The sequence below is a fragment of the Rattus norvegicus genome, chromosome 15 (assembly GCF_021556685.1).
Source record: "Rattus norvegicus strain SHRSP/BbbUtx chromosome 15, alternate assembly SHRSP_T2T, whole genome shotgun sequence".
Taxonomy (NCBI): Eukaryota; Metazoa; Chordata; class Mammalia; order Rodentia; family Muridae; genus Rattus; species Rattus norvegicus.
The window spans coordinates 43,564,769-43,591,283 of NC_141548.1; the positions used below are offsets into that span (position 1 = coordinate 43,564,769).

A 26,515-nucleotide genomic window follows, 5' to 3' on the forward strand; every position below is an offset into this window, starting at 1 on the left:
CTATTTTCCCATTTTCCCTTTCCATAGCTAGAATTGCGTTCATGATACTTGGGACCTCAGAATTAGAGACAGGCACTGAATCTTCATGTTTCTCTTAATTCACAGGGCTGGCAATCTGAGCAGACAGTGGACTGGTAGGCTAAATACCTTCATTTCATCTCTTTTTCAGCCAGCAGATCTCATAGGGAGAAAACAGAGCAAAGCCAATCAATCCTTCTGCGGCTCAGGCTTGCCCCTCTGCTCAGCCATGTTTCTGAGATGTGTGGTGTCTGCGTCTCTCTCCTTATCATCCCTCGTGCTGTTCCCTCGTTCTGTGGCTCTGTGGACTCAAAGAACTTCTAGAAGTGCTGAGTCAAGTTAGTTTCTGCTGGTTTCAACTTTGTGCTTCTCCAAAGGTATCTCGGTTGAGGGGGAGAGGAATCTCAGAAAGAACAAACCACCATCAGTAAATGGATGCCAAGCTAGTGACCCATGTGTGGTCTGCTTCCTTCCTACAACATGAGCACGAGCGTGTGTCTCTAGTACAGAATATGAACATGACCTTCCAATATCTGTCATTGTCAGCGTTTCTATTCCTGCACAAACATCATGACCAAGAAGTAAGTTGGGGAGGAAAGGGTTTATTCAGCTTACACTTCCACACTGCTGTTCATCACCAAAGGAAGTCAGGACAGGAACTCAAACAGGTCAGGAAGCAGGAGCTGATGCAGAGGCTATGGAGGGATGTTACTTACTGGCTTGCTTCCCCTGGCTTGCTCAGCCCGCTTTCTTATAGAACCCAAGACTACCAGCCCAGAGATGGTACCACCTACAAGGGACCCTCCCCTGCTTGTTCACTAATTGAGAAAATGCCTTACAGCTGGTTCTCGTGGAGGCATTTCCTCAAGGGAGGCTCCTTTCTCTGTGATAACTCCAGCTTGTGTCAAGTTAACACACAAAATCAGCCAGTACAACATCCCTCCTGTCTCCTATCGATTTTCAATGCAAAGTTCTCAAAGAGAAGTTATGCCATCAGTTTTCTTGTTTGACCAAGCTTCAGACTAAGTTCCTGGTGTTTTGGGTTTGAAGATTTCCAAAGCAGAATTATCTCCTTCCTCCTGCCGCAGTTCCGCTGAAGCCACTGGTTTCCATTTCAGGCTATACAGGCCCACGTGTCCCTCAATTCCTCAGCATCCAGTTTGCATGAGCTCCCAGGAGACACCAGGATGATGTGATAGAACCTAGTGATGAAGATGTCTCAGGATTTTTCATAACCAGGAGAAAACCCCTCCACTGGGAAATGTTGGGAGGGGCAGAGTGGCTTGTTTTGCTGGGCAGGAATGTGTCAAACCTAGAAGGGCAGAGAAGGGGTAAGAACAGATCTGAAACACTCTCCCCTGCCCAGAGGTGCTCTTGCTACATCAGAGAGAGATGGAACTTTGAACGGAGGAAGCCACAAATCTAGCCTGTAGCTGCCAGTCTGGTTCTGACTGTTGCCAGGTGGGGTTGCTTTAAGCAGCTCTAGAAAAGCATGAAGTAAGTAGAGTTTCTCAACCTTCCTAATGCTGTAACCCTTTAATACAGTTCCTCGTACTGTGGTGACCCTAAGCCATGAAGTTATTTTCATCGATACTGTGTAATGTGATGTAATGTAAAGATTACATTTGCCGAAGGGATTGTGCCGAAGGTTGAGAACCAGTGGCATGAAGGATAGCCCAGTTCTGGGATAGCCCACTAGGGTAGAATTCGCTGTGTGGTCCTAGGCCGCATCAGCAGGTCTAGCTGAAAGAGGAGGTACAATAGGCTTGGCTTAGTCTATTTGGGCCACTATTATGGAACACCTTATACTGGAGAGTTTACGAGCAACAGAAATTTCTTGCTCATGGTTCTGGAGACTGAATGTCCAGGATCAGAGCCCCAAATGATTCAATACCTCCTGGCACCTCTTATGTATCCTCCCGTGGTTGACAGCTTCCTTGGATTTTGTGCACAAGTTCTGCCCGCATGGCATAGTCACCTCCAAAAGGCCTCCCCTTTTAATGTTATCACTGGCTATTGGATCTTTAATTCCTGTAGGAGAACTTTTGACCATTGCGGGTACCTACTTCAAAAGTGGAAGGTTTTGTGTGTGTGTGAGTGTGTGTGTGTGTGTGTGTGTGTGTGTGTGTGTGTGCAACCCAGTTTAATGAGAGTTGTTTACAGGAACACCAGTAAACAGTATTTAGAGGAGCACAGGCAGCTAACCAGAGGCCATATCACCGAAGAAAACATCTGCCTTCTCTGACAACCATTAACTGCCAATAGATCTACAGGAGGATGGGGCCCCATGAACCCCTCCCCCTTTAGGACAGAATGCTGACAGCTCAGTCTTGGGCAGGTTCTGTAAGTGCATGGGTACAAAGGCCCTGCCACACTTGGAAAACATCCTTGCACAGACTGCACCCCACCTCTCCTCCTGCACTCACATCCTTTCTACCTCTTCTAAGATGTACCTGGGCTGTGGAGAAAACAACCAATATCCTTTCCTTTGTCTTTTGAGACAGGAATTTTTTTTTATAGTTTTGGCTGTCCTAGAACTCACTCTGTAGACCACACTGGCTTTGAATTCACTAAGTGCTGGGGTTAAAGGCATTGCACCCCCACTGCCCAGCTTGGAACACCAATATCTTAAATTGAATTCCACATGCTGTGCATATCCAGTTTCTATCCAGTGGAAAATACTGGCCATTTCCTGTGGATCATGATGAGTATATTTGTATAGCAGAGCACTAACTTAGAGTTGCTCTAATTTAGGCTCTAACTTAGAGTTGCTGGGAATCTTTTAAAAACCCAAAGCCAACATCCTGTCTGGTATCAGCAATATCTGCAGGTGATTATAGTGACAGGTCGGGGACCATTGTTAGCCCAGGGCCTGGGATCCACATTCAGTGTCAGCCACCGAGTCCTTTCATTCACCTTTTATTGAGCCCCTGCTATATGCCATAGATTACTCGCCTGTTGTTATTTGGACCTCCCTGCTCAACCCCTTCTCACTCCTCACCTCTTCCACAGTGTCCCGGCCTCGCAGCTCCCCAGATGACTTGAAGGCGCTGACTAGGAACATCAACCGGCTGAATGAAAGCTTCCGGGACATGCAGCTACGGCTGCTGCAGGCTCCGTTGCAGGCAGACCTGACGGAACAGGTGTGGAAGGTTCAGGATGCACTGCAGAACCAGACAGACTCACTGTTGGCCCTGGCAGGCTTGGTGCAGAGACTGGAGGGCACACTGTGGGGGCTGCACGCGCAGGCTGCACAGACTGAGCAGGCGGTGGCCCTGCTGCGTGACCGAACAGGACAGCAGAGCGACTCCGCACAGCTGGAACTCTACCAGTTGCAGGTGGAAAGCAATCGAAGCCAGCTGCTGCTGCAGCGGCACGCAGGCCTGCTGGATGGGCTAGCACACAGGGTGGGGGTCCTGGGCGAGGAGCTGGCTGATGTGGGTGGTGCACTTCGTGGCCTCAACCACAGCCTATCCTATGACGTGGCTCTGCACAGCACGTGGCTACAGGACCTGCAGGTGCTGGTGAGCAATGCCAGCGCAGACACACGCCGTATGAGGCTGGTGCACATGGACATGGAGATGCAACTCAAGCAGGAGCTGGCCACACTCAATGTGGTGACTGAGGACCTGCGTCTGAAGGACTGGGAGCACTCCATCGCCCTGAGGAACATCACCCTTGCCAAAGGTACTTGGGTGACCCACCCTGTCCACGGTTCCTCCTGCTTACCCTTCCTAGTAATGCCTCCCCCTTGCAAAGCTCATCCCCAAAGGCCCATCCTGGAGTGACAGTTAAACTCACACTTTTACCTTTAAGTCTTACACTTTATGACTCTGAAATGTTCTGCCTAAATAATCTGTGCCCATTTCCAGGGCCTACGTAGGTCTCTCTGCTGAGTAAACTTCCCTGGAGCAAAGAATGGACCCAGCATCCACAGCCCCGGGCAGGAAAACAAGCAAGGGTGGATGCTGATGGGTGGGTGTCAGGGATTTGATATGCCCTTTGCAGCCTTCAAGAGACAGAAGAGGACCCTGCTGTAGGGTCTGACTCGAGGGCAGAGGGCTCCTTCAGTTGCAAAGGTTCTAATGACCAGAGCTTCAAGGATTGGAGAATTCCTTGAACTTGGCCTACTAGACTGTTAGAAAAATGTTCAGCCAGGCAGTGGTGGCACACACCTTTAATCCCAGGACCCAGGAGGCAGAGGCAGGTGAACGGCTGAGTTTGAAGCCAGCCTGGTCTACAGGGCAAGTTCCAGGACAGCTGGCTACTCAGAGTAACCCTGTCTCAAAACAAACAAACAAACAAACAAAAAAAACAAAAACAAAAAAAAATCAAAAACAAACAAGGAAAAAGGCGAAACAGAAGAGTATGTCAGGTAGAGTGCTCTCGAATTCATTAAGTTTATTTCCTAAATAATGACTGTGTGTGCCGGCACACGCCTGTGAGCACAGCACTTGAGAAATGGAGGTGCAAAGACTACCAGATGGAGGCCAGACTGGTCTATATAGAAAGATCCTGCATATGCATAGATGAAGTCACTAATGAATGGGCTGCTATTGCTGGGATGAAACACCATGACCAAAAGCAACTGGGAGACGTTTATTGGGCTTATGGTTCCATATCGTAGTCCATTATTGAAAGAAGTCAGGGCGGGAACCTATACAGAGCAGGAACCTGCCGGCAGGAGCTAATGCAGAGGCCATGGAGGACTTGCTCTTCATGGCTTGCTCGATTTCTTGAAGAGCCCAAAACCACCAGCACTGGGGTTGCACCGCCCACAAGCACTACAGGCTTGCCTACAGTCTGATCTTAGAGAGGCATTCTCTCAACTGAGGCTCCCTTCTCTCCTACAACTGTAGCTTCTGTCAAACTGACATAAAACTAGCCAGCTCGCCCAGCAGTTGCTAGGCTAGAGACCTGGCTCTCCTCTTCTGATAAAGTACCATCTTCTCCCCTGCCGGGCTGTGAGATTCATGAGACCCTGAGTAGTCTGGCAGTGGGCACTACTGAAGTGGTCCTCATTAGTACACCTGCTGCACAAGGGCATGCCACACAACATCTCTTAAGAGCAGCACCTGTCTAGGGAAGTGTCACTGTCCCCTTGGGTGCTGACATGGGCACTGAGACCCAGGAAGCTTATGGAACCTGCCCAGGTTGCAGGATGAGGTGGAAGGGGAGCCAGACATGGATTCTGGCCTTGACGAGGCCATGCTTCTATGACTCATGCTATGCTTGCTGGAGCTTTCCCTTTGGTCCTGCCTGCCTTCCACCCCCAAACAGAGAGGTAGACAGAGGCGTCTGAATCTCTCCAGTTCACCCCCTCCAGCCCTGTGTCCTCTCCTCATCACACACAGTCCCTCCTCTGAGCTTCCACAGTGACCACAGGGGGCTATAGTCATCCTGGCGCCTTTAGCTCTGCATGTCCAGAGTGCTCTAGTATGCTTCTGTGAACTTTCATACTGTCATTGGAGTGGCCTTCCTGCCATAATTCTACCTAATTTGTCTCTAATTTATACCTCTTTAAACATACATAATACACATTCATGCACAAACATGCATACTTGCCTATACATACCTGTATAAACACACACATACACATGCACACACATATGCTTGAATGTATAACTCAATGCACAGCACACACACACACACACACACACACACACACACACAAATACATTCACAAACACAGTTACCGGCATGCATAGCTCACATGTGTTCATGTGTCCACACACAGACGCCTGGATACTCAGGCACAAGCACACACATAGACACCTCTATGCATAACTCACAAACACACAGTCATACACAAAGACCTGCGTGCTTAGTTCACATGTATGGGTACACATCTGAACAAACACACACGTGTGAATGCATAACTCATAGTTACATACATGTGTACGTACACGCAAACACAGACACCCTACATGTGTAGCTCACACATATGCACACACACAGACAAGCACAGATACCACGCCCCTCCCCTTTGCTTTTTCCTGGTTCACACTCACAAGTACTCAAGAGCACGTGTTTTTCGAGGCATTATCCTTGAGCTGCAAATGATTTTCACTCTCCCACTTTGCTGGCAGTTTTCTATGGGTTTCGACTCCAGTTCACCTTTCACAGACATCAGCAAAGTAGTGTTTTCTTCTGCTTCGGATGTTTTGGCATTGATGAGGTCTGTCAAAGTCTGCCTGTGCAATTTGAAGACACAGAGAACTTAGCTTGTCAGAGAGGGCAGCATCCCTGGAGAAGGAAAGAAAATCAGAGAGGGAGACAATGCCAGAACACATCGGTACAGCAAGCCCTAAGGCCAGCCACCTAAGCCATATGCAGATGGCTAAAATGAAAGCTTTCTAGAATTCTTTGGAATGGGAGTAGACCTCTGAAATCATCTGATCTAATCCTCCCGTATCATAGTGGAGAACCACAAGGCCCCCAGGAGGGACATGACTTGTCCAAGTCAAATGTCAAACTTCTTGGTGAACGAAAACAAGTTTTCCAAGCAGCTTGCTTAATCTGGCAGCTGCTGTATTTTCTATAGAAAATGCCCCCTAGTGGATGGAGGAGGGAGTCCCCCTCAGTGCGTTCTGTCAGGTGTGTGGAGTGAAGGAGTCAGGGCTGGATTCTAGGGATGACAAGGGGACACTGCCTTCCAGTTAAAAGAGGCTGACCAAGATGCTCATCTGTGAATGGAGCCACTTGTAAAACAGGTGTATCTGCTCTACGAGTGTGTGTGCAGATCCTGGGTAGGCTGTGTGACCGCCTGTCCTCTTACCTTCCTCAAAGTGGATGCAGGATGATGCTCTGTGAAGGTTGACTGGAGCATCCTATTAGTGTCTCTCCAGCAGAGCTGCCCCCGAACCTCCTGTGGTGCTGCTCTCCTGGCTGTGGAACGGCACTGCAGTCTCTGCCCTGTCCTTTTCTTAGGTAGAGATATTTTTTTTTTTCCGGAGCTGGGGACTGAACCCAGGGCCTTGCGCTTGCTAGGTAAGCGCTCTACCGCTGAGCTAAATCCCCAACCAGATAGAGATATTTTGAATGAGGAAGGAGTCAGGACACTCCTATGGGTCCTGTAGCATCAGAAAAACCGAGGCAGAGTAATCAGTGGCAGGGACCGTGTGGGCTCAGATGGTAGACAGACCTTATCCCAACCCCCTCCATGTTGGGATCCACCTCAGAAAATGAGAAACAAGAGTCATGACTATAAAACTCTGAGAGATTAAAAAAGGCTCCTGTGGGCAAACCTATGTGCAACTGCAGCTATAACCTCACATACTGCCCAGATGTTACCTCAGAATGCCAGCTGTGGGTGGGCACAAGTGTAGCAGACTCCTGGAGCTCAGGGTGCGGGGAGAGCTGAAGAGTGAAATGGGGTGAAGCGCTTGGATTGGGTGAGCTTTAGCAACAGGGATCTGTGCTAGGTTTCCTTTGCTGCTGAGTTTGACAGGAGGGGAGACAACTTGGTACAGGATGGGAAAGATGCATTGGAGCTCATTTGCATCTTAACTCTGCCTTGCATTGGCTGTATAACTCTTGGCAAACCAGGTTTCATGTCTTGATCCTGTTATCTGGGAATTGGGATTAAAAAATATGATACCTAAAAACTTCAGCTTTTCTTAAATGCTTTGCATAACTTGTGAAATTAAAAAAAAAATGTTAACTACTTCCCTCTTGCTCTCAAGCCATTGTCTTGTTAAATAGCTCTCAGCTTCGGTTAGGGTCTGAGGACGGTGCCAACTTTTGGAATGTATCAGTACATCTTGATCTTGGCAGTTGGGTTGTTTTGTGTGTATTAACACCCTGTGGTCTCATATCCTCATTCATTTGTCAAGTATTGATTGTGCAAGACACTGCTCTGCTAAGAGCCTACATGTTTTGGGTTCCAGAGAGAGCATCAAACATTAGAGCTAAAAATAACAGTTCATTGTCGAGAGATTGCAAACCTTCAACCAAGGCATCCAGAGGGTTACGCCCCTCTGAAACTCTGAGGGAGGGTCTTTCCTGTGTCTTCTGAACTTCTGATGGCTGGGGCAGTCTTGTCTATAGATGTCTCATTCCCCTCTCTGCTTCTGTTGGCCTGTAACTCTGTTTACAGGACTATAGTCACAAGATTGGGGTTCATCCCTCCCCAGTATGCCCATAACTAATGACATCTGTAGAAACCCAATGTCCTAAGGAAGGTAAGGAGCTTCTGGGGACAGATGAGTTGGCAGCACTATTCAGCTAGTACAGCAAGAGGCGAGTGCTTGACTCCTGGATTCCCACAGCAGGGTCAGGTATACAGGATGCATCAAAGTGACCCAGATCTGCTTGTCTGGCTTTGTGCCTATGCTAGCAGGAACCATGGGACCAAGAAAGATCAGCAGCAAATGGGGAATTGACAGGGAAGCCTTCTGGGAGATGGGATGAGTGGCAAGGGTGAGATGTCTGGTCTTGTGGGTGTGGCAGAAAGGACGAGTGCCAGACAGACCTGGACTGAGATCCTGGCTGCCTGTGTGGCCTCAGACAAGTAACTTCAATGTATGGCATAGGGATAGTGGGCACTGAATTCAGTCCTGTGTACTTGAATCTCTGCCACCTCTCCCAGAAGAGTCCCATTCACAAGCAATTAGACACTCATCCTCCACCCAGGTGCCCAGCTAAAACCTGAGCTTAGCCAGGCCTCCCTCCTCCACTGCACCCCCAGAGACAGCCAACAGCTCTCCTACATTCTAAACAGTCTGACCATTCCTTCTGTCTCTAAAGGCCCCTTTCCTAACCCAGGGTTTCCCCACCTCCCGCTCAATGGAACACTGCCCCCGCCACCTTGCCTTTCTCCTTCTTTCTGTTCTATCTTTCTCTCAAGCCACAACCCAGACATCTTCCTCCCTTTGTTGGGCACAGACCTGATGTGGCTTTTCTATCAGGCTCCTTCCAAAACTACTCATACCTCCTGGTCAGAATCAAGTCCAGCACCTCGGCCTCCAATACCCCCACTTTCCCAGCCCACTGAGCTCCTGCCGCTCGGTTCACCATAGCTTATACAGCTACGTTGGTCGCCTTTAGCTCCTGTAGGAATGCTTACTCTGCTCAGAATCTCTTCCTCTTCATTCTGCCCTGACCACTGAAATGGGCTGGGGGGCTCAGACCACAGACATTGCACATTGCTTTCTTCTCAGTTCAGGAAACTAGAAGTCTGAGTTCAGGGTACTGGCATAGAGTTCAGGGGAGGGCTTCCTTCCCTGCTGTGTACATGATCACCTGTTCTCCATATTCTGGTCTGGGGGAGAGAGAGAGAGGAGGGGGGAGGGAAAGGCAGAGGGAGAGAGAGAAGGAGGTATGCTGGGGTGAGGGATGGGTGGTAAGGGACAGAGGAAAGGCAGCATAACTGACCTTCCTCGTTTTATAAAGACACTAATTCCATTGAGGAGGGCCCCATTCCTATGACCTCATCTAAATCCAGTCAGTCGATGTGCCCTCCCCCATAGCCCCACCTTTCCAAACCATAATCTTGGGGGGAAGTTTGAGACGGACACACATATCCCTGAATACCCTCCACCCTTCTTGACTTAGCTAGGACCTGCTTCTTCCTGCACAGGATTCCATGGAGCCTCCTCTGGTGCCCCCCAAAGCTGAGGAGCTGCTGTTATGTTTCCAGCACAGGATTCTGGCTCTTCTCATCTCAGAGGGAGTCACTTGCTTTTCCACCAGTGTCCTGGCTTTCTAACCCTCTAATCTTGTTCTTGTTGTCATCTTTCAGGACCACCAGGACCCAAAGGTGACCAAGGGAATGAAGGGAAGGAGGGAAAGCCAGGTAGCCCTGGACTTCCTGGATCTCGAGGTAATGGGGTACACTGGGAGGAACCTGGGGGCAGTGCTCTAAGTCTACTGTCTTCCTAGGGATGACGACATCCACCATCCACCACTCTTCTACCAGGTGACTGAGAGGTTATCAATCTAACCGTAGAATGGGCCAAATGCTTTTCCCTATGAAGTACCAGAATCTAAAGGAAGGGGCTCTTAAGAGTCCCCAGGTTCACTAAATCCCTGCCCACATAGGAGTCAGGGTTCACATGGCCAGGGCCTTCAAGCAAAGATGTTCTATGATGCTAGGAGCCTGACACTCTCCTGCCCTATCTCTGCCTGATGCCCTGCAGCCTTTCTTAGGCTCATAGTCTCAGAAGTTTCCTATCAGAGCCTCTGACAAACATCTGAGTGTGCCCATGCCTGAGCCTCTGTCGCATGCAACGTTCCTCTGAGTGAAGATGCTTCAGGATGATGCAAGGAGAGGAAGCTTAGTGGGGAAGGGTCTGGTTATTTATTTTAGGGGCTATTCCTGCCAAATCTCTAGGTACTTTACAGAGGAGGGGGAGAAGACAGGGCATGGAAAGGGGGTACTCCAGCCTGACCTCCCCTCTGTCCTCAGCTCCACAATGGAGGATGCTCTGAGGCTCTCAGGACAAAAGAGCCACTTTTCCTGCCTCATGAATCATAGGGTGGGGGCCTTTGGGCACATCTTGCAATAGACTCAGAGATCACCACAGGACTCTTAGACTCTGGGAACAGATGCATCATGTCAAGAAGGAAACGAAAGACATTCCATCAATTTCTTTGACGTCTTCATACCCTTGGGAGGCCACTGTCCTCCCCCAGTCATTTGCTATTAGCCCTGGGGTAATAGTAACTAGGAGACGGGTTTCTTGTGCTGTGGGGGGGAAAAGCCCAATGAAAACCAGCTTGCTCTCCAAGCAGGAAAGAACAATTAGGAACTTGATTAAGAGAACTGTGTTCTGCAGCGATGACTAGTGTTGGGTCAAGACTCTTGGGCCTTGGACTCTCACTCCATAAAAGCGTTTGTTGATTCTGGCTCTCAATGGCACATTCAGTGCAGGCTGTGGCCATGGGTTTGATAGCCAAGAACCTGGAGCAAAGGGCCTAATGGGGTGGCAGGCCACACACCCATTGATTGGTTTTGTGGGCCCCCCTGGGCTTTGGGCACTTTGTGGAAAGAAAGGGGGTGTTTTGGGGTTTATTTTTGTTTGTCTTTTTGTTTCTCTTCCTTTAAATAGGTTAAGGCATCACTTAACCTTTCTCCCACTCACTAATGCCATCCCCACAGCATTCTCCTCCTTAAGGATCAGTGAGACCCTTAGCCTAAAGCATGAACCAATCATGAACTTTCTGTATGAAAGAGGGAGACTTGGGTTCTGCTTCCAAAGGCCTTTGCTGTGTGCCCTTGGGAAAATATCCACGAGCCTTAGTTTCTTTATTTGTAGTGTGGGTATAACATCCCCATGCATATTATAAGGATTAAATGAGATTCTTTATGTGTGGCACGTGAAGAGTGATCCAAAAGTTGTTTGCGGAATTTAGAAGTCCAGCATGCTTACAGGTATCCGCATGGGACTGGCACTACTACCACCCCAACAACACTAGGCCTTTCAAGGGTGAGGGGTCAGGGAAAAGTGATGTTGGTGTGTATGGGGAGGCTCTGAGCTACCCTACAGGGTGCTAAGCAAGGGGAAGCCAAGGCTATGGAAGGCCAAGTTCATTCTAGTTATTAAACCAGACAATGGCATCTAATGGACTCTTCAGTTCTGAGTCTGCAGCTCCACCCTTGTTTGTTCTCACCCCAGGTCTGCCAGGAGAGAGAGGTGACCCAGGAATGCCTGGTCCTAAGGGTGATGATGGGAAGCTAGGAGCCACAGGTCCCATGGGCATGCGCGGATTCAAAGGTAATACAGAAGCTTGCTGCACCCTGGAACCTCACATACATTCAATCCTTGAGTAGCATAGGAACCATCCAGGAGAGCACCCTCTGTATGTGCATGTGCGTGTGTGTGCACATGCATGTGTGGGTGAGTGGGTGTGTATATACAGGTTGTAGTCAAGAGATATAAGCAGGGAGGCTAGTGAGGGGTCTCTGAGAAGAGAACCAGGTTGCAAGCCCCTTATCACTTGTCTCAGTCTTACCAGACTCCTTTCCTTCTGCATGCCCCGCCAACCTGCCAGTACTCACAACTCTATTACCTTTCTCAGGTTTACTTTGCCAACAGTGTTTCTTCTGATATTTTTTTCTCCTTTCTGTGGCTAGTCCCTTTGTTTATCCTTATGGGAACTTAGTTCTTCAGGGCCAGTCTGTGGTTCCCTTTCCATTCAAGACTGTCAGATTGGCCAGGTGTGGTGCTGTACACCATTAATCCTAGTATTCAGGAAACAGAGGCAGGTAGGTCTCTGTGATTCCAAGGCCACCCTGGCCTACATAATATAGAAGACCATATCATAGATAGATAGATAGATAGATAGATAGATAGATAGATAGGTAGATAGATAGATAGATAACATGATAGATAAACAGATACACAGATACAAAGATTCATAGATATACATAGATATATAAATGATAGATTAGATAGATACATAGATACACAGATACATAGATAGATACATAGATACATAGACACATAGATACATAGATAGATACATAGACACATAGACACATAGACAAGGATACCTGATGCTCTTTTCTGGGACTGCCTACATTTCACTTATTACCATGACAACTTAGAAAAATACTGCTCATCATCCTCCCCACACACCCTGTGACTGGGAGGTTTTCTGTTCATGGATCATTGGGAAATCATATTCTACTCTCTAGTGATAAGATGGACTGAGGTTTTTCTTTTATGATCCTAATGTGAAAATGTATAATTTTTTGAAAGACCATATAATGACAGTCAGTGCTAGTTGGAAACTGACTAGACAGTACAGACAGACACAAAGGGTAAGGTAGACAGGAAGTCCTTTCTTCTTTGGCGCCTTTCTCACTCTTCAGACACTGATGGATATTTCTCTAAACTTGTTCGTGTGTATGGTTAGTTTCCTTCTTTTCAACCCTGGGATCACAGTAAATCCTCTCTCCTGGAAATTTCTGACTTGCTTTCTTCACCCACAGTGTGCAGTGGGCTTTCGACTTGCAGAGATAGATGTTGGGAAAACCTTAAAGTAGAATCCCCCTGGTCTTTCTATGGCCCACTGAGTAGTGCTAAGATGTTCTCCTTCCTTGTAGTTGAGGTAGAAGCTAAGAAAGGTCTGACCTTTTAACTCAACCCTGGAAAGGAAATTCCACAAGTCCTTGGCAACTGACTCTACTGTCTCCCCTACCAGAAAACCCAAGCCTGACTTATAACATGTCTCCGTGGACTACTGGAGCTCAACCCCTTCCTCTCCGATGAGCTTGGCTGTGAATTTCTCTGACATTGACTAGCTTTGCTCTCTGTCAGGCATTCCTTCGTGCTATATGGTAGATGGGGCTCTAATATACTTTCTCACTGGACCCTTTTCTTTCCCATATGACCAGAGCAGATGCTATAATTATCTTCCCCACAGTGCCCTCTGGTGGCTGCTCGCCCCTGCCTGACGGGTTCCCTGGCCTTGAGTTAGCAAGTCTGTAGATAAATCTTATTTGTAGTGCTTGTTTCCATTCCTAATGCCTGTTTTCCTTCCGTTGCAGGTGAGAGAGGCCCAAAGGGAGAGAAAGGAGAAAGAGGAGAGAGAGCTGGTAAGGAAATTCTGCTGGGTTGTGAAGTACTCTGGGGCATAGGTGGAGCCCTATAAGGTCAAGGGTCAGGTGCTAAAACCACACTCTGGGACTTGAGCATCAAAGAACCTCCTCCCCCTTTTTAGGCCTCACTGGCCCAGCAATGTGCATCAACAAATCCTAGGGGTATATGCCTGGGGTTGTATAGATGGATCTAGAGGTTTCCTCCCCATAGCACCCCACAGCACCACTAGCTGCCTATATACAATCTTTGTAAAATGGAGAGAATAAGAATCCTGACCTCTTAGGGTCATAGTGAGAATATGACAGAGTCTGGACACCCGATTTAGGGCTTGTGAAGTATTAGTCATTAATATCCCTTACCATACACCAACTCAGACATAGTTCCTAAAAATCCCTGGAGATGTTTGCTAAAACTCAGCCCCAGACTTTGTAGAAACAGCTCGTGTGATGTCAGGAAGCATACTGAGGCTCAATGGACCCTCCTTTGTCTTTTGCTACTTCTGAGGCCACGAGGCTAAAGATATTCCCTAGCAACCACACAGTTTTATGTGGAAATGGGCACCTCTGCCGAAACCCTTCCTGTAGCAATTGCAGGAGAGTTGGCTGGTCTAGCTGAACCACACTTCTATGCAGTGTATCTCCCCCACAAAGTGCTAAGTGTAGACTCCCAGAGAGGCTGTTGGGAAGAACACACAGAACCTCTTTGCCAAGTTCCAAGCAAAATAGAACACCTAGTGTGCGGTGCCCTTGAGTCTATATTCAGGAGAGCATGGGTGGATTAGCATGTCTGTGGACACCTGTGCTCTGGCTATTACTTCAGGGGATGTGGCCTGGGCACAGGAACTGGGGAAGAACAATCTGAACTGTTACTGAGGACCTCCCCCAAAGGACAGGGTGGTGAACATTGGCTTTAGGGTGCTGACTACTCCTGGGCTTAGTATCAAGCATTTTTGCGTTTTCTGACAGAATGTTGCCAAGGAGACTGAGAAGGACCGGTTTGTGGCATTTAGTTCTGAGACATAAACAACGTGTGTGGGGTTGGGCAGGAAGAGAGGAGCTGTGTGGAAAGATGACCTTTGAAAAGGAGATCAGAAACGCTGCCTACATACCAGAGGGGTCTCATTGGGAACTGTCTGCCAACTGTTCTCTTCGCTGACTTGAGAACCTAAGGAGGAGGTCACAGTCAGCAGAGCGAATCTGGTCACTGTCTACCTGGACAGAGCAGCTAGGCTCTGAGCCTGAGGAGGTGGAAGCCAAGAGTGGAAGGTGTGAGGTTGGGGAAGAGCGCCCATCCACTTGACCTTATGGCCAACGGATGGCCCAGCCAGGGACTGATATACAGAGACTATATCCAGACTATCCTGATGAGAAAGGGCATCAAAGGTGCACAGGAATTCTAGAACCATGATACTGGAAATCTACCATTCACCTTCCCCACTGTTAGAGGCCCAGGACTGAGCACTGGGTCCCTGGCTTCCTGAATCTAGATTGAGAAGTCAGACCACCGTCTTGGGGCCATGGAGTCTTGGGCTGGGCTCCCCAGAGTTCCTAGGGAGTTCCTCTTCCCTCATGGCTCTGGGTGACAATGGAAGAGCCAGGCTGATGGAACCCTTGCCTCCGTTCATAACTGAGGTTTGAGTCAGGTTGGCAGCAGGGTTATCTTCCCACGGCCTCAGCTTCCTAGGTTGCTTCTGGCCATGCCTAGTCATGTCCTCTGTCCCCGAGGTGTTACTTATATCCCTGAGAGCTAGGCTCTGAGGAGAGGCCATGGCTCATCTTTAAGTAAGTATGGAAATTCTGATGGACACAGTGCCCACTACTACTGGGACTCTCTTAGTCATTCCCTAGATCCTTGGCAGTCCCACCATGGGATCTGTGGAGTAGGAAGTGTGAGGTCTCAGCCCCGGAGAACCTCAGACCCAAGAGCTGAGTGGCAGAGGGCCAGCTTGACTGGCTCAGTTCTGGCAGCTGGCGCCTGTGCCAGAGGCTTGAAACCTTTACCTAATTCCTCAGGTTAACCTTCATTGCAAAGGCCTGAGGCTCTCTCTAGCAGGGACTGTTACTATAGTAACAGTGCTCATGACAACATCAAGATAGACACCTCTCATTGGCTAGTGGACAACGTGTAGTTAGGGAAAACTCCTAGGGACGATATTTGCAGTCAGTGTTAGCATGCTTTTCAGAAAAAAATTCTTGCCAGTGTTTTTCCGTACTGAATCTGGAGTTGTGGGATTTGGGAGTTTGGCTAGGTTTCAGATCACTTCCTGTCCTGTTCCTAGCTCCACCCCTGCAGGTCATTGACCCAAGAGGTGGAGGGACTCCAAGGTTACCTGCTGAGAGGATGGTTCCAGACCGCTTTGTATTTTTCTTGATGAGAAGTAAAGACTTTTATTTTCCCTTCAGGCCTTACTGACATCAATCATCCCATAAAATCCCATTAAATACCCTGGCTTTTGGAGATTTGGCCAGGGAGAAAACAAGATCCATATGCACATCTCAAGGAGGACAGACATTTATTTTACCTTGGAATATGATGTTTGCAAGACACATATGTGTGCTCGAAGTTTTGTTTAAATCCCAGTGCGTACATTTTAAGCAGTATATAAGCTTGGGTTGTTTTTTTTTTTAACAAAACAATGACAAAAAAAACTTTACTCAGTTTGGTTTCACATGAGAAAACAAAACTGCAGCCTGGCATGGGGTGAATCCCCAAGACAATATTAATCAATAATTATCATTGGGAATTCAGAAGGCTGAGAAAATGCTTAATATTGTGTGTGTGTGTTTATGTGTGTGTGTGTGTTGTTGTTGTTGTTGTTGTTAAGTAAAGGGGCTTCTGGGTCCCAGCAAGATCCAGACACACACACACACACACACACACACACTCACACACACACAGACACACACACAGACACACCCACAGACACACACACACAGACACACACACACAGACACACACACACAGACACACACACAGACACACCCACAGACACACACACAGACACACACACACAGACACACACACTCACACACACACACAGACACACACACACACACAGACACACACAGACACACACACAGACACACACTCACACACACACTCTCACACACACTCACACATACATACACACACAGACACACACACACTCACACAGACACTCACACACACACTCACACACACTGTCACACACACAGACACACACACTCACACACTCACAAACACTCACACACACACTCACACACACACGCAGCTAGTAACTGAAATATATAGAGATACACATTTCACTCAGGAAAATCAGCTTGAAGCAAAAACTGAAGCAAAATGCAAAATGCCAGAGAGGAATAACAAGGGAAGGGTAAATGAGGCTGTGGAGATGGAGATGAAGTACAGAAGCCAGGCCCAGGGCAGGCAGGGTCAGGACACAGGGGCTAGGGCAGAACTGACCTTGCAAAGGAATAAAGGCCAGAGCAGATGAGGGGACTTGGGGAGCGGGCCTGGCCTCTATCAGAACGAGAAGGCAGGCATGTGGATAGAAAGGTAGTGCGAGTGAAGAGAGTGCTGGGCGCTCATCCCTTTGACAAATGTCTATTGAGTGTTGGACCAGGAATTTCCATTCAGCCGAGGGAGAGAGACTCCTTAAAAGCTACAGGTGACCTTGGGAGGAACTGTGGTGGGAGAAGGGGCAGAGGGAGGTCAGCAAGGAGTTGGAGTTGTGATCCAAACTCTGAAGGGAAAATTGAGGTCCAGTGGGTGTCTGTGGGAAGTGGTGGATGGCATCCCAAGTGAGGGAAGTGTGCGTGGAGCTGATAGTCCTGTGGATGGGCTGAGTAAGAGTCTAAGGTATTCAAAACAAAAACCCAAGCTCAGGGGACAAGCAAGAATCCCCGCAGAACTTTGCAATGGTCGGGAGGTTAGCTTTGACCCTCTCACTTTAGAAAGCCACCAACGGGTTGTAAGCAGAAGTGAGCACTATGGGGTGGCTAGGAGAACCAACTAGAGGCTAAGTCATCCCTGACGGCCCTCCTCCTCCCCAAGATTGGAGGCATGCCCTTCCTCCCCTGGGGACAGTCCCCTCTGTAAGTTCAGGCTGCTCCTCTGCCTCAGCTCCTGCTTGGGTCTCAGGGGCCCTGTCTTTAGCAAAGTCTTCAGAAGCATCATCCAAAACAAAGACAAGACCCAAACTCCACAAAACTCTAAATAAACAGCAAGAACCACGGGGCAGCTCAGAGAAAACCACTTGTTTCTTCTGAGCCCGTTCACATGCTCTGACCTCGAGCTGGCGTTTCCCATACCACAGGTTCCTGGCACCAGCCAGGTGTCCTACTCTACCTCCTCGGAGCTAGTCCAGACCCCACAGGCTCAGTGCTCAACCTCACAGGACCCCCACTTTAGATCCAGTTTTTGTAATTGGTGTGTCCCATAAGTTCAGTCATTTGCTATGATGCCTCACGGAGTGGTGGTGCCTCCTGTTTCCTCTCTTATAAAGGATATTCTCACCATCCCTGGGCAGCTGAAGAGAGACAAGAATGGGGTCTTGTGGCCAAGCAAGGAAATATATTAAGACCAATGTCGAAAGAAGTAAAGTCCGCCTTGGCGATCCAGCAGTGCTGAGGCCATCAAGAGACTGCTAATGTCTGTATTCTAAACATATGTGAGTGCAGGAGTCCGGGCCAGTGCCTGAGAAGGGCAGCTATTAGGAAACAATAAACAAATGAATGTTTGGCATGCACACTAAGCAAGAGTTAGCAGCCAGGGGCATATTCGGGATTTGGGAGGGCTGGATGCTTTGAACTGCTGTGGGCCACTCATGCCTGCTAGTCAAACCAACCAGTTTCTGTTCTGGGTTCAGCCCTGGGCTAGCACACTCCCATGGCTCTGTGCTAGTTAATCTTTCTGCCCGGTACCAGGAGGCAGCTTCCTTAGGACTCAGGTTTACTCTTGGGGATTTGTTGGACAAGAAAACGCTTAGTAACACAAACCTCAGACAGAGGTGAGCAAACAATGCCTTGGCAGTGCTGGAGAGACGGCTCCACAGTTAAAGGAGCTTGCTGCTCTTCCAGGGGACTCAAGTTTGACTCCCAGCACCAAAGAGGGGTGGCTCCCAACCCCTGTAACTCCAGCTCCAGCAGATCCAAGACTCTCCTTGGGACACACAGGACACACACACAGGACACACACACACACACACACACACACACACACACACACACACACACACAGGACATACACATTAAAAAAATAACTCAGCTAAAATTTAAAAACATAAAAGGAGGGCCCTGAAACCACCCAAGAACTGAAGCTCGTGTCAATGATGTGGGTTTTATACAAATAAAGTTTAAGTTGAAGCGGAGTTGAGATGTACATGAAAACTAGGAGTGACCAGACTGTTTGTTTAGAAAACATTTCAAACAAACCCAAGAATGATTCCCAGTCCCCAGGACCCTGAGCTCTCTCCGTCCTTGTGATGCTGGGTAGAGGATGGTGAGATCCCTGCCAGATGCGAACTGCAGAAGACTGAGTGCTGCCAGGGCTTGATGTCCTAACTCCCCAGCCCCTCCCATCCTGGGATGTGGAAGGAACCTTGGTGGGTACTTGGAGTCAGCTTCAGATGCTCTTGCCTCCTGCCATGGGTGGCAGCCAGCTTCTTCTCTTCGAGGAGATGTTAGTGAGGTTTAAGGAGAGAAATGAGAGCGGATCTCCCGGGAGGTCTTGTGGTCCGGTGACGGCAGAGCTTCACGTTGGCTTTCTTACTGACTCAGCCTGGGAAGGACACATTTGCCACCACACCACAGTCCCCACCATGATCTTCCCTCTGGCTCATGCTGAGTTTCACACCATAGAGACAGACCGCCAGCCAGTCCTCAGAGTCTGGTCATTTCTGCAAACAGAGGCAGACACTACAGAGAGGGCAGGTCCTCATCCAGGGTGACAGTGTTAGTACTAAGTCTAGGCCTCCAAATGAGGGTTTGCAATATGGATGTACAGTGCTTGGTCCTGAACTTGGAAGGGCCCAGACTAACATAGGAACCAGGATGTGGAAGGAGAAAGAACCCCACCTCCGCCACCAGGAGTAGCCATTGGACTGAAGGGATGGGTGGACAGGAGCTGATCAAGCAATTGATCCATAAAGCCTTTGCCAGGGAGGTCTTTCAAATGTCAGCCTGTCTCCCTGGAGGGCTTGAATGAAAAAGGCTCAAGGCTCACTGACACGAACCATCAGCACCCTTCGACTGTCACCTGGCTCTCTTTCTAGCTCTTAAAAAAAGAGGTTCGTTGGCTCTTACCTTTTGGTGCCATTTGAAACCAGGGTGTGGGAAATGGATGGAGAAGAGCTTCCTGTATCTACACAGCTACCCACAAATGTGGTTGTGAGAAGCTTTGGGCTTCGACTCTCTCCCACTAGCTCCTGCTAGCCCCAAGCATTCTTCATTTATTGTTTAGCAGACATGTCTTCTTTAAGATTTAGTTTTACTCTTTTTAATTTGTGTGTGTGTGTGTGTGTGTGTGTGTGTGTGTGTGTGTGTGTGTGTACGCCTGTTGGTGTGTGCACAAGAGTAGGTGCCTGAGACGGAGGCCCTAGCCACCAGAGCTGGTGTTACAGATGACTGTGAGCCACCTTTTGTAGGTGCTGGGAATCGAACTCATGTCCTCTCCAAGAACAGATTGCACTCTTAGCCACTGAGCCATCTCTCCAGCCCCAGATGCATCTTTTATAAATTAAGATTGATTGATCGATTGTGTATGTGTGTGGAGATCAGAGGACAACTTACAGGAGTCTGTTCTCCCCTTCTACCACATAAGTCCCAGGGATCAACTTGTCAAGCTTGGCATCGTGTTAACTCATGGAGCCATGTTGGTAGGCCATAGACACTTCTTTACTGTCAAGTACTAAGAACCAGGAGGCCAGGAATAGCAGCCTCGGAAAGCTGTACCCATGTTTCAAAGGCTATGTGACCATACTGGGAAAAGGCAGGCATGAGTCAGCAGTTTAAAGGGCCAGCACTGGGGACCTGGGGATGGCTCTGTTGATAAGGGGCTTGCCACACGGGCAGAGGACCTGAGTGCAGATCCCAGAGCCCACATAAGAACCGAGGGTGGAGGTGCGCATGTCCCACAGCCAAGCCTGATATTCCTCCTGAATAGTGAGGTCCAGTCTCCAGGAGAGACCCTGACTCAGAACAGAAGAGAGAGAAAAGGAAGGGAAGACACCTGACTTTGATCTTTGGCCTCCACAGGCAACACCACAGACAGACGAAAGATGATAGAGAGATAGCAAGCAATGAAGTCAGGGCAGTGACACCTTGGGGAAGGTATCTGTTATATCCTGCTGTGACTTCCATCCAGAGACCCCTCACAAGGGAACACAGGGGACACAGCATAGGAAAGACCCAGGAGTAGTCATTTCTTCAGCAGACCTAGAGAAAAAAATTTCTCTTCTTGGCAATGGTCCCTTGAGAGCATTTAATAAAATAGTCTGAAGAGGCGCCAAGTCCCCCTATTAGGGTCAGAGCAGACATCCATCCCAAGAGATGGTGTTTTGTACCCACAGGCCATACCCTCCAGGAGAGCCTCCCCAGAAACGCCTTCTTTTGCTTCAGGGATGGCTCCCAACTCCCATATGGAGCACATTTCCTGTTGAGAAGTGTCACCCCAGCCTAGGGGGTGGGGACTTCAGGCCAGCTCAGGGCATGTTGAGTTCTTCCTTTATAAGAGAATGAAAGTTCAACCTTCTTAATGGGCAGATGGTCCAAATTATCCCTGCCCCAGCCCCAGCCCCCGCCCCTCGCAGCTGCAGAAACTGCAGAGCCCATTTTCCCAGCCCTGTGTGTTTATTTCCATTCTCCACAACCTCCTTTCTTCCTTCTTGTTTTGCGTTGGCAGGAGGGGACTGAAAGGCACGAAAAACAAACATCAAGGGACCGGACCATTCCGACCTAGCTTGAGCTCTCCCCCTAGATTTAGAAGCAGCATTCTCCGGGCTCTAGGACTCTCCTGTGCATAGCCAAGGGAGACTGCTGTACTATTGCTAAAGCTTGGGTTTGAGTCCAGAGGGTACCTGTTAAAATGCACAAATTTCTTGTGTACTAGAACAAGGAACTAGACCATGAATAGTGATAATATTAAATCAATAATTATTAATAGTTATTAAAGGAGAGAGAGAGGGGCACTCCTAAGAGTGCAAGTGGGCTAGAGAGCCGAGACTGGTCCCAGACTCTAAGCCCTGAATCCTCCCACTACTGTGTATGACCCTTTATAGGTTGTTTACACAGCACCAACTTCTCGGAGGGGACTCTCTTGGGCATTCTCTGTTTTGTTTTCTAGTCTTTTGCTAACTGGTTTTTTTCTTTTAATCGTTTTCCCTTAAATATCTGATTTATTTGTTTGTTTGTCTGTCTGTCTGTTTATTTATATGCGGGTGTATGTGCACATGAGTCCAGGTGCCCACAGAGGCCAGAGAAGGGTATCAGATCCCCAGAGCTGCAATTACAGCCAGTTGTGCGCTGTCCAACAAGAGTTCTGGACTAAGTTCTGGTCCTCTGAAAGAGTGGCAGAAGCCAGTTCTCTTAAGAATGTTAATCTCGACAACTCTCTTTCTAGACCTACTTTCCTGCCACATCAGGGTCTCAATGCCTAAACAGGGACACAACTGGATGCTAAATGGCTGTCATCTTCTCACAACATAGTGGAGGTGTAAGGTGTATGGGGATCCAGGAGAGGAAATTGCAGTGTAGTAATTCCCAAAGAGTACCCGTTAGGGAAGCATCCTGGAGAGGTAACCTCCATGTGCCTTAAAAGGCTGGACAGGTGGTAGCTTACAGCTCAGCTGATGCCACAGCTGGCTCTCTATAGTACTGCTATAGCTATACATGAAGACCACCTTCAAAGTATTCAAAACACCCCAGACTGTTCAAAACTGCCCTTGAATGTGGAGGCTTTCAAATCTTCCCAACTAACTTCTGTGTGCAGTCAGGCAGGGCTTTATGTCTAAGACACAGGCCCTGTAGCTCAAGGCAGTAAGTGCTGAAGACCCCAAGGGGCTGTCCTAAATAGAGAGAAAGAATCTTACATTTGCTGAGGGCTGTTAGGCAGCAGTCCTCAGTGTTCAGCCTGAGACTCACACTGTTTGGAAAAGGAGAGCCTATTGCTCTGAGCACCCTGTAGCAGCTGTGTGACCCTGGGCAAATCACTTGTCCATTCTGGGCCCCTGTCTTCTGTTGAATGAGAGAAGCTATGACAACCAAGTCATGAATGTGAATGACATGAGTTGTGAATGCCAGCAAGATACACACACATACGGAGTCCTTTGCAGAGCACCTGTCTTTCAGGGAAGTCAGTGGGCAAACTTCTGTTCTCCGTGCTGCTCCTGCTTCGCTGGAAAGCTCTCCACCACACACCCCCACCTCCATGATATGCCCAGGACAGGACTTTGATGTGGTTGGGTCTCGGGACAGATCTGAGCCATCTGAGCCCAAGCCATGCTGTAAGTTCCAAGACTACTTCAGCCTGGAAACCAGTTCTAAGAGATGGCAGCTACCAGCCACTTACATGGCCCTCCCAAATCTGCCTGGGGGTAGAGGGATGGAGCAACTTGCTCTGTTATGCTGAGAGCAGAAAGACATTTCACAGTCAACCCCCCAGTAAAAGCCACAAAACCCCAATTGGGGTGTGCAAACAAGGTAAAGGAGTCTGTGGACAAAGAAACACCGGGGACAGCCAGAGATGCCAGCACCCTGGAAGGGAAACCAGATGCTGGTTTGAAAGTCCTGGGGTGGGTTCCCGAGAGATAGTGTGCCTTTCCTCCTATGCCCAGAGTCAAGGAAAGCAGCTGTCAGGCTCGTGGATCAGAGGTCTGAGTGTGGAGTAGGGGTGGAGAGAAGCCTAAGGCAAGGCCACTTTCCACCTTGTGCTTAGGGACTCACAAGACAGATCCAGATTCTTTCCCCAGGTTCCTGCTTCCTCTACCTGAGTGTTTATAGGATAGTGAGAGTGAAGCAACATTTGCTTTGAGAGAAGAATCCCCACACATTAGATTTATAAGGGCTGTGTTAGGTGCCCAAGAGCAGCCTGGGCCATGGCACAGAATTCCCATACCATTCCAGAAGTGCCTGGCTTAGCAAATCACCTCCGGTTTACAGTACTATGCAGAGTTGCTGACAGCAGGAGCCAGACTTCGGCATCTCTGACCCCCAAATCCCTGCCCTAGCATGCAGAGGAGCCAGAAACTGGGGAGAGTAGGGAACAAGAGGAGGGGCCCATGTAAGTGCAGGAGCAGCCCCTGCTCCTATGCAGATCATGCCATCTCTGCTAGGCCCCTGCTATGCACAGATAGCTTGTGTGCTGGTTGGTCTGCTGGAATTCGAGGTGTTGGATGTTCTAAGTCTTTGACACTCACGGTTGCTCTCTCTCTCTGCTGCCATCCTACCTATGTTTCCAGAGATGGCAGGGGCTGGTGGCGCCAACACTCCAACCTAGCCCCTGAGAGCAGAGGCACCCATTTCTACTCCCCAGGACCACAGGAGAAACCTGTCTGACTTTATGCAAACCTCTACTCACAATGGGGCCCTCAGAGACAGGTTACCAGTCGATCATTAGATGGGTGTGGCACACACACACACACACACACACACACACACACACACACACCCCGCCTGTGTTCCATTCTCCTCAGATGTTTCTGGGAGTCATCTGAGTCACTGGGGAAAAGGCCCAAAATATTGGCAAGCTTTGCACAGCCTAGAATGAAGGGGCTATAGGAACCCAAAGCTGCTCTGGGCACACGGCCGTAAGCAAGGGGTCAGCTTGTCTAGCATCTCATCTCAGACATGGCCTAGTCACTCCAATTCCTGATTCTCGGCCATTTTTGCTCCTGTCTGCACTCCCCCTCCCCCACCTTCCCAGCTCATATTCTTGAGAGATTCGGAGGGAGTCTGTAATTTTACTACAGTGGTATAGACAGACCTCCTGGGCCTTTCCCGCGAACACGGAAGTGCCACTGGCTGTGGACACATTACACTCCTTGATTGATTTATCAAATGTCGCGGCCTTACCACATTAATTGGCAAAGTCAAATTGGCACTGGTGACAGGGTGCTGAACAGATTCAAACAGCAGTAGCTACTGCCACAGGGAAAGGAATTCTGCACGAAGTGTACTCTATCTCAATTTGAACAGAAGTGACATGAAGAGGGGCCAAGAAGGGCTTGGTGGGGCTGGAAAGTAAAGTTACAAAAAGAAAGAAGCTGGGTGGTTCCAGGGGAGCCCATATAGGCTTGGTGTGCTGCTGTTGTTCAAGAGATGCTGGGGACAGAGGTCTAGCTATCAGTGCTCACGTGGGAGACCTCAAGTCTGTTCCAGGAACTTACTGTTGACTCTGACAGCTCCTTTAAGCAGGCTTATAGTGATTCTGGGGCATTGGCATTGAGTTGTTGGAAATGATATCTGTGTCTTCTCGAAGTCCCTTTAGGCTAAGGTGAAGTTCCAGTTAAGGAGAGGGTTCAAAGGGGCCTGGCTTGGGTTTGGCCATGGAGCCACCTTTTGCCACTGATCCCCTGAGAGGTAGTTGGTCTTGTGTATCAGACTCTAAGGAACACTCCCTGCACACCTTGGTGGGCCCTGCCCATCCAGCTCGTTCCCCGATGCTCCTCTCCTCACTGCCAGGGAATGCTGCCTCAGACCCACAGATGCTGCGTTTAGCAGGGCATGACCTAGGGTTGCTCCACAACACTGTGTCCAAAAAAGAAAAGATGGGATTATGTGCCCCTTATGTATCCTGTCAGGCCCTGATGGGTATGAGGGTGGGACAGGAGCATTCTGGTGATGCTTGCTCATGAAGACACGCACCCATCCATGCAGTTCTAGCCATCAAACCTGTGTTTAGTTCTCAACGCTAACCTGAATCAATGCTGAGCATCCAGGACTGTGTCACTCCAAGGGAAATGGGGCAGGCACATGTCGCCTGAGGTTGGGAGCTTCCTAGAATAATCTCAGGCGAGGGCCCTCTAGTCTGTGGAGTGCCGACTCCAGACTCCAGAGTTAACCGTCCACCAGCATCCCTGGGTAGCATGACCCAGTTCTGGGAGTGAAAAAGAAACACTGCTCTGTGAAAGAGAGGGCCTTCCAAGGAGCAATAGCTTCCCCAGTCCCAGTTTCCTTACCTCTGCACGGGACTTGGGTAGTCCCATTGCTGGCACCCTAGGACTCAAGGTGAAAGACAGTGTTTCTGGTCCCACTCTCCGTTGGCATCCATTCCAATGGTGGGGTGTGGTTGGGAGTTCCAGAGGTGAATCTGGATGGAGAACTAAATGAGCAGCTGGAAATAGAAATGCGTATAGAATATTAATGAGACGTGAATAGGTGATGCACAGGCGGTGGACAGACTCACCAGGCGTTCGTTCCTCCGCTGCTGAGCTCACCTTTCCACAGCCCAGCAGAGCAGCGCATTCACTTCCGATGTCACTCAGAACATCTGTGCCCTGCGGGGGCGTTGCAGACATCACGCTTCACCTATGAGACTCAGGGGAAGCTGATGCGTTTCTAGGAATCACTAGCGAGCACAGGACAAAGTGACTTTTCTGGGCTTCCCCTCCATCACGGTTGTGAGGCAGATTGATAGAGCCAGCCCAGACGATGAAGTACCCAGTGCAGACCTCGGCTGTCCTACTCAGAGGATGACCTGGATAAGTCACAGCACCTCTATAGGCCTCTGGGCCATCCTGTCACATGAAGACTTTATGTCATCTCAGAGTCTTGGCCAGCTGACAAATTCCATGCTTTTTCTGTCACCTGTGGTGATTAGAAAAGCCCAACCACTGTGTCACCATTGACTAAAATAGCTCCGTGCACTATGTGATGGGCCTGAAGCCCACAGCTAAGCTGCAGCAAACTGCTGCCAGCCATAGCCCAGGGAAACGCCCTACACTTCCCACAGTCCAGATGCGTTTGTTTCTCCAC

General features: G+C 49.0%; 1 protein-coding gene and 1 long non-coding RNA gene across 4 annotated transcripts in view; one reads left to right on the forward strand and one right to left on the reverse strand.

Moving 5' to 3' along the window:
- Scara5 (scavenger receptor class A, member 5) overlaps positions 1–26,515 on the forward strand; it is a 105,107-nt gene that overhangs the window by 67,901 nt on the left and 10,691 nt on the right. For both annotated transcript variants that reach the window (NM_001431432.1, NM_001135855.2), the window contains 4 exon segments: positions 3,031–3,705; positions 9,761–9,841; positions 11,637–11,735; positions 13,514–13,561. In NM_001431432.1, coding sequence (NP_001418361.1) covers positions 3,031–3,705; positions 9,761–9,841; positions 11,637–11,735; positions 13,514–13,561 — 903 coding nt within the window.
- On the reverse strand, positions 18,880–26,269 carry LOC108352941 (uncharacterized). Of its 2 annotated transcripts, none has more exons than XR_015638882.1 (3): positions 25,978–26,269; positions 25,720–25,874; positions 18,880–19,443 (listed from the first exon to the last, which is right to left on the reverse strand). It is a non-coding gene; the product is annotated as an uncharacterized LOC108352941 (long non-coding RNA). The 2 variants fall into 2 exon arrangements; XR_015638883.1 differs by having other exon boundaries at positions 25,720–25,850; positions 25,947–26,269.